This window comes from Buceros rhinoceros, unplaced genomic scaffold, assembly GCF_000710305.1.
Source record: "Buceros rhinoceros silvestris isolate BGI_N320 unplaced genomic scaffold, ASM71030v1 scaffold16853, whole genome shotgun sequence".
NCBI classification, from domain to species: Eukaryota; Metazoa; Chordata; class Aves; order Bucerotiformes; family Bucerotidae; genus Buceros; species Buceros rhinoceros.
In genome coordinates, this window is record NW_010403239.1 from 97,311 (window position 1) to 110,976 (window position 13,666).

A 13,666-nucleotide genomic window follows, 5' to 3' on the forward strand; every position below is an offset into this window, starting at 1 on the left:
ACCGCTCTCAGTCTCCAGTGCCAGCTCTGTATCTGAGCTGTTGAATCGTGCGGGGATGGAGGATTATCTTCACTTCTACAAGAGGCTGCAAAAGTTTGTGAAGACTGTGTAAGGCGTGAGGCTGCTGTACTGGTGTGTCATGAGCAAATGGAGGATTCTCGCTTTGAGCTTTTGCAGAGCTCTTAATTCCACCCTCCCTCCCTGCCAAGGGAGAGCATCGCAGCCTGAGTCTCTGAGCTGTTGAATCGTGCGGGGATGGAGGATTATCTTCACTTCTACAAGAGGCTGCAAAAGTTTGTGAAGACTGTGTAAGGCGTGAGGCTGCTGTACTGGTGTGTCATGAGCAAATGGAGGATTCTCGCTTTGAGCTTTTGCAGAGCTCTTAATTCCACCCTCCCTCCCTGCCAAGGGAGAGCATCGCAGCCTGAGTCCAGGCATTGCTGGTTTCTACAGACATCATCAAAATCAATTGCTATTAGATGTCTTGAATTTTTAAAGCCAGCAGATTCACATCTATTAAAGGAAATTCTAAATTCTACCAAAGACTTTATGTAAAATTAGAAACTGCTGAACAGAGGTCACTGGAAATGGTCTGACTGGGTGTCACCCAGCCAATAAAAAAGAATTCAACCACAGAAAGCGTCATTAAAGTGTCTTTGACTAACGCTTGCCCGAGAAGAAGGAAGATGGCAAATACGGAATTGCTGAGGAGAGTTCAGGTTGGCCATCCAAAACTGAGAAACACGGGCTTGGACCGTGGAAACTTGATGTCACTAGTCAGGGACATCAATGGCAGAACTCTTACTGATCGCTCTGCTGGAAGATAAAGGTATGATGGAGTTCCTGCCAGCACATCTTTGCCTGATCACCACGGACTTCTTTAAAACCCGAGCACTGGCAAATGGTGCGCTGGTGGTCAGCTTGCCTGTGTGATCTGCCAGCGATGTCACCGGGGCAGCTGACGGCTTGGCTTTACTCGTGCTGGTGTCTCATTGATCCTAAAGGGAAAGTTGCCAGGGAGGAGGTAGTTTTAACCAAAGGCTCAAATTACAGGCTAGGATATTAGTGGATAAATTTACTATGAAGTATTTTTTCCTCCAGAAAAGCAATTTTGCTTCACACTAAAAATTGAAATATCTTCTAACTTAAAAAAAAAAAAAGGTTAACAAATTATAGTGTGTTAAGAAATGATAGTGGCATAAAGAGACAGCTATAATCACATTTCTTCGTAATTACTGTGTTCTGAAAAGCTGAGAAATGTCCCCAATTCATTTCATTAAAAAAAAAATCAGCTCTAGCCCAGAGCTCGTCATGCCAAATTTTAGGTTTGTGATCTGGTTTATAAATCCTGCAAAAACACAGCTTTTAATAGAAATGCCAAGACTTTAATAAATGTGATCTAAGTGGTGCAGCTGGATTGAAAATCAGCATTCACGTTATTGCTGCAAGTTTTGAAATGAAGGAAGAAGCCACAGGCTCCAGCGGTGAAGACTGACGGTGCCATGAAAGGGGCTGCAGAGGTTTACAGGGCACAAGCGTGGGGCCGGGAGCATCGGCTTCCTTTGAACTGATGAGCTTTTCCCCGTGTTGCTTGTTTGCTCCCACTGCCCCACCCGTGTCTCTGCTGTCCGTGATGGTGTTCCCAGTTTTCTGTGCCAGGAGCAAGGATGTGCAGTCGCAGCCACTGCTCTCAGGCAGTGACTGCTCTAGAAATGTTGCAGGCAACCAGCTTTATCTACTTTCTCTCTGCTCTGGGCTCGTCCTTGAGGAGCGGGGCTGGTGCCTAATGAGCTGATGACACATCGGCCTTAGTGGGAATATACAGAGACAGAAATGAGTCGGAACAGAACAAGGCACTAGATACAGCTGTCACTGCGCTGCTGGTGCTGTCTGATGTGAGATTCATGGACTGTGAGGCCACAAGGGACCGTTGTGGTCATCTGGCTTCACTTGCCATGCAGCGCAGGGTACAGAACCGTCCTGAATTAATGCCTCGTTCAAGGGCAGTGCCAGTGGCTCAGCGGCAGGGTCCCTTTCAGCCAGAGCCTGGCTTGCAGGTGGAGTTGAAATGGATCCCTAACGCTGGCATTAATTTATCTTTGTCTCTCTCTGTGTGTGTGCCTGTGTGTGTACTTTTATGTATATGCATGTGTATATATAGATGCACCCCCCTACGTGTGCGTGTAGTCAGTGTATTCGCATTATTGTGTGTCCTGCATCTTTCTTCCAGGCTGGAGTTCAGCCCAGTTGGAGCACAGTTCCATGCTTTGCAAATGATGAAACCTGTTTGAGTAAAAGCTTCAGCTGAGTGGCTCCAAAAATACTGTGCCACTGCCTGCAGAGACCCAACATTTGGTGTGTGTGTGAGCACAGCCTTTTCTGTCTGTGCTGTCTCCCGTGTCCCTGTGCAGCGCTCGCACTGGGGTTTCTCCTGTGTCCATTGAGGCCAGGGCAGATCCCATTTGGTGTAAAAACACATCACTGGGCACTTTCTGCAGCCTGAATCAATGGAATTCAATCAGCAGGATTCAGTCAACGAGGGCAAGGTTTTGCCTCTGGTGGTTACAAATCTTCCCTCCAATGAAACCTAGTTTCTGTGATCGAAAAAAGCTTCTAAATGCCGATGGCAGTGTGTAATATATAGCGTAGCTGTCCTCAGTGCGGGGCTCTGCTAGAGAGGAGTATTTGCTGATGCTTTCCCTAGAGAAAAGGGAGAGGCTGCCATGCTCTGCAGCCTCATCCTCAGTGACCCAGCTTTGGTGGAGCTTGCAGAATGTCTGCCTGGGGCTCGGAGGATCGTGCTGGTCCCCGTTGCCCTGTTTCTAGAGGAACTTTTACCAGAGGAGATATCCTGACCCTCAGACCTCCCCAGTGCGGTTCCTCATTAAAGCGAAGGGCAGCGGAGCTGCAAGGCTTCCCAGCCCACTCCTCTTGGTCCAGCATTTCTCCTTCCTGCTGTACTCTCCACCTCCCATGGCACAGTCATTCCTGGCAGGTCATGCTGTTCTCCTTGCAGCAGACGTGACTGGCTAAACCGTTCCACTCAGCGACTGCCCAGAGAGCAGTGTCCCTGACTGCTCCATGGGACAGCCCTGTCATCCCTCCCCAGCTGGCTGTGTTCCCTCTAAGGAAATCTCTCCAAAACAGGGTTCAGGCCATCGTGCACCCTGCCCAGTGCGCCTCACCCTTCGCTGGGCTCCTGGGCTCAAACAAAGGTGTTCATGACCACACACTCAGGAGAACCATGGGACAATAGGTCCTGAGAGCACAGGGCCACGTCCCCCTTCCTTGAGGTGGCACGTGCACTGTCAGCTATTTCCAGAAGTGTTGCCCCCCGACTCTGGACTTCCTGTAAAGCTGTCCCCAGTGTCCAGGGACAACGGGGTCAGTGGGGGGCTGCTGCACCCTGCAGTGGGGTGACTGTGGCAGTGGAGGTTGTTAAATAGGACGGTGAACGTGAGTCAAAACACCTTTGGGAACTGGCTGTAGCTGGCAGGTCCCAACTGGGATTTTATATCCCAGGAGACTTCAGCACATCAGCGGGGTTTTGTTCCAGGTCTTAAAATGCCTTATGAAAGCTACGCAAAAATTAGTGAGACATCAGGAAAAATGAAGTGTTGTGGCAATTTTGAATAATTTGTTTCAATTTTACCTCCTTTATTGTTAAGCATTTTCTTGTAAATACAGTAAAATAGCAGAGGTGAACCCTCTGAAACAGAGGCAGAAGGTTTTCCAGGAGGGCAACGATGGCTTCAGAGCTTTAATCTTTCAGAAGGGGGGTAGGGGTTGTCTCTAGAGCTGACACTTGCCCAGGACCAGCTGTACTTTGAGCAGGTGTGGCCTTCAAGGGAAAAACGTCAAGGTGGAAAACTCAGCAGCTTGAGCAACTGCAGCGATTCACAGGCGCTGCTGGCCAGGACTCAGCTGATCACCATATGCTTTGTAGAGCCTTTTTTGCTGTGGTGCCCCAGTAGGGTGGAGCCATGCACCCCCAAACAGCAGCCCCTCTCCTTTCGCTGACCGCCGTGAGAGATGCCCAGTGAGCTCGCTGGTCCCCAGAATCGCCAACCCTCGGGCAGACGCTGCACTTGTCTCTCAGTGGTGCGCTTCAGCTCGAGTGAGGCTTCTACAAACGGCAGGAAAATCAAGAGCGTATTGACACACGCTGAATACAAGCACAGCCTCCTCCAGATGGTGCCGCCCGGGCCTGCCCAGCTGCCCCTCTCCAGCCGCGCTGGCGCAGGAGACCGGCGCGCCCTGGGCAAGGGGAGGGTCCCAGCTGCCATGCTGCAAGAGGTGGTTTTCCAACAGTCCCATCTGGATGGCAGCCCTGGACTCCTCTGCTTTTGCTGGCAGATCTGCTTTGTTATTGCCGACGTTATTTTCCTTGAATTGAGAGAAATCTTGTAGCCATTAACATCTCTTTTAGCTGAGTACACAGCCGCATCGGCAAACCCTCTCTGCTCCACAGCTCCTATCTGCATGCTCACGTAGGTGGTTTTGATCCATCCATCTTCATTGGTTATTTTGAAGCTGCCAGCATGTCACTCCAGGGACACCAGCATTCAAGTCGTGGTTACTGGTTACTGACGGATTTTCCAGCATGCTTGTGCTCATTGCTTGGTGAAGTGACTTTCCTTTGTGATTTTCCCTAATGCTAGTGAACAACCATCACATTCAATAGAGATAAAGAACTGAAATGGTGAGGCCAAGGTAATAGTCATCTCCCATTTTTATTCATGCCATCGTTGGGCTGAAGGCTTGGGTGGGAACTGTCTGTTTATTGCAGCATTAACCCATTATCATACTTTTTGAACAGCTCAGTAACAAAATCCTTGACAGAGAAACTGCAGACTGGAGACCCTACAGCTATCTGAATGAACTAGGTCAGTAATTTTTAAACAATTTAATCACTTTAGTAGACTTTAGAGCAATTCCAAATCCAAATCAGCCTTTCGCACAGGCATTAACAGTAATGAAGAATATTGTGCTGTCTTGATTTCGCAGCCAGAATTGCCACTAGTGAAAGATGGAGAATTGACAAGTTTCCTTTACCACAAACCGCAGACTGGGAAAGCAGATTCATGCCAGTCTCCCTTCCTAGGCTGCTTGGTTCACTCACTCTCACCTACTCTACAAATGTTTTTTAAGGACTAACTTAGAATATTAAAAATTCAGATTAGGGATTTTTTTTTCTTTGTTTCATGCTTAATAAAGTTTAGCACTAAGCACTGGCACCTTGTGAAAACCACGGAGCCTCTGCCGGAGCGTGCCATGCACCCTGTTACCTCCCAGTTAATCCTACAGTGGCCATTTTTCAGGCAATTTTGTACGACCAGCCAGTGCAAACAAGCCAAGAGTGAAGTGTAGTTGTCCTTTCTGAGTTTGTTCTCCCTGGCTTCAGTTTTAACAGGGGGGTTTAGCAGCTCTTATCTCAAAACCTATCCAGATTTAGTGCTTTGGATGCCATTTGTTTTCCTATCTGAGCACTCAGAGTTTAGCTCAGCAGTGGCAGAAGCATTTGCCCTTTCCTTTACTGGGATTATTAATATCTTACAGAAAATCTGCAGTACGGTGGGAAGTGCAATGTTAAGTGGTATTATGGGATTTTTAAGGTCAACTATCTCTCAGCTCACATGGCAAAGGAATTCACATGGGGCTCCACCGGGCATCGCATCTGGTCACTGCTCTCTTGCTCACGCACCATGCCATGCTCCAAAGGTCAAGTCCTCCCTGCATCAGGAAAATCACAAACCTGTCGAGCTTCAGTGCAAAACCTTTTCCATCTTATCAACCATTAACGTTTTCTGCTGTATAATAAGCTGCGGAACCGCTGTTGTGCTTATCTGTACGGTACACGGAGAGTTGGGGGTGGTGAGGATTTCCAAATACTCCTCAGATCGAGTTCATTTTCCTTGTACCATTTTACTGCTTTGCTCACGAGCTTTATGTGGTTTTATCTTGCGGTGTGCTGAACTCCCTGTGTGCCACATTTGTCCTGCATTCATGCGTTTTATTTCACTAGCAGAAGTGATGCTAAATGCCTTTGCAGTAAGAGTGATGTAGAAGTGATAAAGACTTCAGCTACGTGGTCTCCAGCAAAATGGGGACAATTTTTTCCATGGCATTTTGCATCCCAGATACTTTTTTTCCTTTTTTTCCCCCTTTGTTTCCTTCAAAATGTCTTTTTCTCACTAATCAATGAAAATGAGATTTTTTTCCTTCCCTTTCAGTACCAAAATTAATTCTTAGTTATGCTTACTCCATAATGTTAAGTTCTTGCTCAGATCAAGCCTATTTTTACATGAAACTGTAAAATGTTTCCATTTTGTGGTATTACTTTTGGGCAATAAAAGCTGCAGATTCTACTTACATGTGCAAATTTCAGAAGAAAGCTAAAAGCTTCAATTTTGAATTGTAAAAATAGAAGTGAAGCTTTATAAGGTCACATAGGGGATCTTGACCTTTAAACTGCATCACACATGGAAGTGCAGAAGAGTTAAAGAGGTGCATCGCCTTCTCACCCCGCTATGAGCCTTAGTTTTTATGACACAGATGCTCCAGCTCACGTGTTGGAATAGCAGCTAAGCGTCGTGCAAGGCTGGATTCAGTTAAAAAGGGTTAAAATCGCAATGGTCAGCTCCTCTGTGCTGCCCCTGCAAAATATTATAGAGTGCAGATGTGTAAGTGAGCTAGAGGCAGGGAAGAGGACTTAAAGGGAAATTGAGGGGAAATTCAGAGTGGATGGAAACCCCTCAACTCTTCTGGTCACCTCCTGGGTTCTTCAGGCAGCAAATCCTCTGGGAGAGGCAGCAGTCCCAGAGGCCATGCTCTTCGGACCAAGCAGATAAGCAGGAGCATCACAAAAATGTCTGTAGGCTTCTTAGAAATCACAAGTGTCATAAATACGGATTACAGTTGAGGTAAAGGAAATCATGAAATGTAAAAATTAACTCAGACACTCATCTTCTAAAACCTGCAGTGACAAGGAGTTTTCTTAATTTTTTTTTTTAACCTGTGAAATGTGTTTCTGATCAAATATCGTGCTCAAAGTTGGACGGACCCTGTCCAGACCTGTCCCAGGCTGACACCCTTTGCACCTTGAAGTGCAGCTCACCATCACTTCTCAGGGTCATGGCCGAGCTCAGGCTGGATGTAAGGATCCAGGGACTGATGGGGAAAACCTTGCTTCTCGATACCACACAGGAACCAGGCTTAGACTCGCTTTGATCTTACAGCTCAGGGAGAGCAGGAGGAGCAGCTACTGCCAAGGAGAAGGTGCTGCCTTACCCAGGAGCAGTGGCTCACAGCTCAGGAGACTGTTTCTAGCAGAAGCAGAGCTGAGCAGTGGTACCATGTCCTTTTCTGTGTGCTTGGCAACACAGCTCCTCACTTCCAAGCAACGGTACCTCTATATTTGTGTCTAAACGAGGATCAATAGAATGCTTGCTGGAAATACCTTGGGCTTCCTGTTTGCTTGTGTGTCTCACCAAGGCAATCCCACAGGAAACAGGCACGAGTGCTCTGCTTAACCCTCTCTGCTCTCTTCACTCTTGCAGGCTGCACTTTGACAGCTCTGGAACGCACCTTGTGATTGCTCACAGACTGCATCGCTGGCCTTGGCTCAGCCAGGAGTCTCTCCTCAGACATTTTCTTTGGAAGGGAAAGGAAGAAAGATGTTCTCTGAGGGAGCAGAGAAAGGGCTGATCATACCAAGGGGGCTCAGGGCCAATGGAACAGCCCCTTTCCGAGTCCACCATGGTCCTTGTTTCAGATGTGTGTCCTACACACTGCCACAGCAGCACAGGTCAAGGACGTAGCGCAAACATGGCAAGGAAGCGTGAGTGTGAATCTGCCTGTCCCAGCACCAGCTTCCTGGGAAGAATGTGGGGCAGGTGACCAGAGGCTGTTTGCTGTACTGAATGCTAAGAAAAACTATTAATTCTTAACTGAGGAGCCAGTGTAACTCCTAACTTCAATGTGTACATTCCCTCTGATATCAGTGGGGCTCTCTCTGAGCCTAACAGGAAAAAAGTGTGTAGGAAAAAAAAAAAAGTCTTACAGATGTGTATGCTTGTCTATGCATATATACTATATATATATATGTAGAAGAATACATATCTATCTCCAGCGTACACATACACACAGTGGATCTTACCAGGCTGCGGGGTTTTATCCTGTTTTGCAGGACTTCAGGTGCCAGGTTTGTGCTTTCCTACTGGGAAATGTGAGGAGCAGAACAGAGCCTCTGTTTCTACTGCTGGCACACTTGCTTGTGAGCTTCACATACCAGGCTCTGTCAGCGAGATAATCCCGTCTGTTAAACTGAGCTGGCGTCTAGCGATGAGCACGTTTGCACGGGTATTCTCATGGCTGTGTGCTGGAGAGAGCAGAGGTGGGGAAATCTGGTGCCAAGAAGAGGCGGCTTTGTCACCTTCGCCCTGTGTCACCGCCAGTTCAATGCAGCCCGATCCTGCTGCTTCACGGAATGGCTCGTCCTTGCATTTTCTGTTGACTCTCCCTTGTTGCAGAACCAGAATGGTTTGGCCTGTGACTAATCTCTCTTGCTGTAGTCCAGTCTGCATAAAGCAATGGCAGAGTCCAGCTTCCAGCTCCCATTCCAAGCAAATCAAAAGTCCTAAAGCGCCTGCTGAGCTCGGAAGGGTTGTTACGCTCATGAGCTCGAGCGCTAGGCGTAGCGGGCTGCAGGCAATGGTTTTTTAACAGCAGTTTTCAATGTAGAAACTGAAGTGTGATTTGCAGCACATCTCAAGTTGCTCAAAGCTGCATTTATTCCAGAGGACAATGGCCACAAAGTTTGATTCAGCACTGACTTTGCATTTTTCTCAAAGCCAGGAGGTGTAGAAAAATATTTCCGGGTGAGACTCTGATTTCACCCCAGCAGACAATTTAACTTCAAACATAAGCCTAATCTTACCTAAAGTGCCACATTCCTGGCCTGTTTAGGGCCACATAAACTACTTTTGCAGTTTAAATAATAATGTATCCATCATTCATTTCACCTCCTGAGGAATGTAATGAATACATAAAAACGGGTCATAAACCCCACAGAATTATAACAGACATACAAAAAGACTAAAGGCAGAATTACAGGGACTAGGTTGGGAAGGGCTTTGAGGGGTTGTGTAGCCCTCCCAAGGCACACCAAGCAGAAGCAGGTGTCTCCCACCTTTTCTCAGCCGTCCTCCCGTAAGAAGGATTCTGTTTTCTGCAGCTTACACTGGAGTGAGTGAGAACGGAGCTCAGGCTTGGCAGTGTGTTATTTTGCAGCTCAGCGTGGGCAAGGTCTGCCTGATCCCTGGCTTAGAGCCAGCAGTCGGGTTCACCCAGCTGGCAGCCGGCAGGGTCTCACAGCAAGCTTAGGCTTAGCGCGGGCGCAGTGATCTCTGCTGCTGCAGAAGCCCTCACAGACCCGCCTGACATCTCCAGTAGGACTGGCAGGAGCTCACGTGGAGCTCAGTTAATGGAATATGCGCAGAAGGTGAAGTCCTCCCCTCTGAGCCACCAAAAGTGCCATCTGATAACTGCTGCGTCCTCACAGCAGCCCTGGGCTCCAGCCTTCGCTCGGGTCTTCTCAGTCACAATGGGAACATTTCTGTAAAGATCTGAGGAGATGCTCGGCACAGCCGCATCCGTCTTGTACAAGGATGGACTGTACAGTGAGCATGGCTGACCATGCCCTGGGCAACCTCTGTTTCGAGAAGTCACTTATTTTTCACAGTCCTTATTCTCACCATCTCATTAATCCCCAGAAGTTGTGAGGACACAGTGCTACAGGATCACAACTGTGCTTTTTGCTCCAACATGGCTGGTCAATATTTTAAAGTTACTGGGGAGGACTAGATCATGGTCCTGAGCAAAGTTATCCATCCCAGTCTTCCGACGGCAGAGGTTCTTCTCGTGTGGCCATTGCACTACAGGACCCATGCTGTGTCCAGTACACCTCCCAGCGGGTCAGCCTGCATCTCCTTTACTCGTCCGCCGCTGCTCCCTTCGCCCTGTAACCCCTGTGTACTGGCCAGCTTCTTACCTGCCAGCCTTCTCTGCGTGGGGTGAGCTGCTTCTTGCCAGAGGGACCTTGTGTGTTCGATTCACCTGCAAAGGTGGCCCCAACCCTGCTTGGGTTTCCTGCCCCTGAGGCTTCCTCAGCCCAGGCGGGAGGACGCCTGGTCACCAGGGATGGCCTTGGGGAGCACCGCTGCTGGGAAAGAGAGCACCAGCCCTGTGGATGTGAGCCAGGGGATGAATTAGCTCCATCCTCTTTCCTGAGCCCTCTGCCCCAGCAGAACACAGGAGAGAAAGCAGCACACAGCTAATGGTGTTCTGTAACAGAGCTTCCCCGCTATGCCCAGCCGGCCTGGCCCTCTGCAGCTTCTTTCAGGGGTGAAGTGGCTCAGGACAAGTGGTGGAAAACAAAGCAGAAGGTGCTCAGACTGTTTGGGGCATCACTCCTGGCCAGAAGGCAAAGAGCCCCATCACAGAGAGCCCTCTTCCTGTGCTCAGGGATGGACACTCAGCATCAGAACAAAGCTCGATATGCCAGTAACATTTATTGCCTAATTCAGTGATTTCCCTGATTTCGCAAAACCCAAAGCTGCTGTGAAAAGGGGGCTGGTACGGCATTGCCAGTGGCGGTGACAGCTTGTTCTGCAGAGACCAGAGGACACACAAGGACAACTAGCTGGGAGACCCCTAGGACATGCTGTTTGCAGGGTGCTTCCACCAGCGTCACTTAGTTACTTGATTGGGAATCTCATAAGCCACAAAGACATTTCTATCTCAGTAACCAGATTGCTGTCGATTTTGCTAGTCAATAAGAAATACTGGACTCTATGGTTACAAAGGTTTAGAGGCTTACATTAGATTTGCCTTTTGATTGCTATCTAGGATGATTTGCAGTATGAAAACAGAAACAGTTCCCACCCCCCCCCTCTGCTGCCAGGAGGAACGGCAAGTTCTCACGGAGTTGCAGAAGGAAAAGTGTTTGCTGTCAACTCTCTGCTGCGTTTTCAGAGCGTTGCAGTCACTAAGGGCCTGTTGTCACATCAGTTACTGAACTGTGCACATTTATAAGCAAAGCCATATTAGGTAACTGGGAGAGATGGTACACACCTGAGAACCTAAGGCTGAATTAAATAACATACTGTCCACGAATGAAACAAAGACAAAAATGAGTCACAGAGTAACGTACCGTAACCTGCAGGCTCAGATTTGGAAGGATCTGGTTTAGGCTTTACTAATCCAAGCCGGTGTTTCAGTAATGCGGGTATTGGCAGATGACTTTTCCTGTTCTGATGGATAGCTGTTCTTGGTAACAAGCAGTACCCCATGCCAGGAAAGCCCTCCCTTGCAGGGAAGCTTCTGAGCATATGCATAATTTCAGGCGTGCACAGAATCCCCACGGCAGTGGAGTGCATGCTTACAGCTGCGGAGGTGCTTAGGAGCCTCCCTAAATGAGGGCCTTGATGTACAATTTAGAGGAAAGACTATGTGCTGCTCAGTAGTCAAAGCAATCCAATTTACATAAATATTTATTTGTTTTCCATTATATATCATTTTTATGCAGGTGCTTGTGGGATGGATAGACGTCAGAACACATACATAATGGAAAAAAGCTTCAAAGGTATGGTATCCAGTGCCTGCAGCCACCCTGGCAAAGAGGTTGAGGAGGGTGGCGTAGAAGAGGTGAGATAGGAGCCCTGAGCACCGGGGAGAGGGGCCATGCCGAGACAGAGAGGGACAGAGCCATTACCTGCAAATGCCTGCCCGGCTCAGCTGGCAGCACTCCTGACTGCCAGCCAGGTGTCTGGGCCGTGAATTGTGGATGCGAGTCTTCAGGAGGCTGTAGCTCCCGCCTCGGCACAGCAGCGTAAGGTGAAAAGGGAGGGCTCTGCTGCGGGGACAGGAGGTGCAGGTGGAGCTGGCTGGGGACAGGAGGGGCAGGTGGAGCTGGCCGGCCGGGGAAGCTCTTCTAGGAGCTGTTAGCATCCTGCAGGGGCTCTCTGCTAGCAGGAAGTGATGGACTGGGGCATTTGCCTGCCAAGTTGTGGCTCCGTCCTGAGCTTAAACAAACCCGCTAGAAAACAAGCTGACCTGCTCTGTGGCCTTTGCTGACGGAGATTTATAGCAGAGCTTGAGAAAAGACCTCCCGCACTACATTAACCAGTCACGCTGGCACAGAGCAATTAGTGGACATTGACTCCAGGGCAGTTCTAAACAGGGCTCACGGGGCAGCCAGCAGCACAAGGCCCAGTGATTTCCGATGTCCTCCAGGTTTACATTCAAACCATCCGGTTGTGTACTCCCCACCAGCTCCTGACTGCCTGGGCTGGGGTTTGGCGCGCTGAACGCGGGGCCCAGCAGCCGGAGCAGGAGTTGTCTCGCTGGGAACAGGCAGGTTGCAGGCTGAGGTCCTTGAGTGAAGTCAGGGCTGTTGTGTCTGCAGCCCAGGAGGGAGATACCGCTCAGCCTCTTTGCGCAGTGTCCTTGAGCTGGTATCGGCTGAGGGATGGGGGCAGTGGGACCTTCACACAGAGCTGGTTTCTGGTCTGCTGAGGCCAAGGTGCTGCAGAGCACAACCTTTATCTGAGCTAACAAGGACTATGGAAAGCTAGTCCACGTAAATAGCACTGACCAGCTTTAGCCAGGCCTGGAGAACACTCCTCACTCCACAGCTGCTGTTTGCGAATAACGTGATACAGTATTTGCTAAAGCATCACCTTACCAGACAGAACCACCAAAGGAAACCACTAATCCACGACCACCTCTTTCCCCTAAAGCTAAATTTAAAAGATCAAAAGGGCTGTGTTTGTGTGTTTGACTCAGTCCCCTGGTTTCAGCTACTTCCGTGAGTCTCTTTGTTTCAGAGAAAGAACATTATAGTATAGCTACTTGTTCTCTTTACATGGAACTATTAATTTCAGGATTAGTTTAAGCTAAATTACTGTGTTCGCTAAGTTTAAAAGCTGCTTTAAACACATGCAGTAGGAATTCCCATCCACAGACACCGTCACACAGGGAGTGGGGTACCCGTGTGAACAAGAGAAACGGAATTTCAGTAACAGCGAACTGTGAAACGCATTTTCTGCTGCTACATTTTTAGTTTATTATTTAGGATCTGAAGCATTTTCTTCACGTTTATCTCCTCGTGAGTTGAACTGTCAGGCCTAGAAGCCGTGTCAGGAAAGTCAGTGTGTTCTTTACAGCTGCTCAGCTGGCAGGGGCAGGGTGCCGGGGGGCAGGAACACACCAGGGATTTTCGGTAGCCAACCCGCAGTGTTTGGCAGCTGAGATTGGTCGGAAGCCTCTGCCTTTGCCTGGGCAGAGGTTTCCAGCTGTCCGGCCTGAAGGTCAGTGTCTGGGTTCAGGCAGCCCCAGGGCTCTGGCAGCAGCATGGGCACTCTCGGTCCCCGGGTGGTCCCCCACCAGAAGGAGCTGGGTGACACGCCGGTGCCCAGCACGTAGCTCTCCTTGCGATGGTCCTGACAGTCAAATCCATCTGAAAGATGGAGAGGAAGCATCTGCTGTGCTGGGACATTCAGATAAAAGAAACTCCCAGTCCCAAACAATTGGATTCTGTCAGCAAAACGACTTGGCAGGCGGGGCTTTGTTTTTGCGGACCTTTATGCACTCTAACGATCTCAGC

The 13,666-nt window shown here is 49.0% G+C and overlaps 1 protein-coding gene across 1 annotated transcript in view; it reads left to right on the plus strand.

Moving 5' to 3' along the window:
* Positions 1 to 13,666, plus strand: part of MEGF11 (multiple EGF-like-domains 11) — a gene marked incomplete at its 5' end in the record, with an annotated part of 99,992 nt that overhangs the window by 80,296 nt on the left and 6,030 nt on the right. The window contains one exon of the mRNA XM_010132943.1: positions 11,588 to 11,644. Coding sequence (XP_010131245.1) covers positions 11,588 to 11,644 — 57 coding nt within the window. The remainder of the gene's footprint in view (positions 1 to 11,587; positions 11,645 to 13,666) is intronic.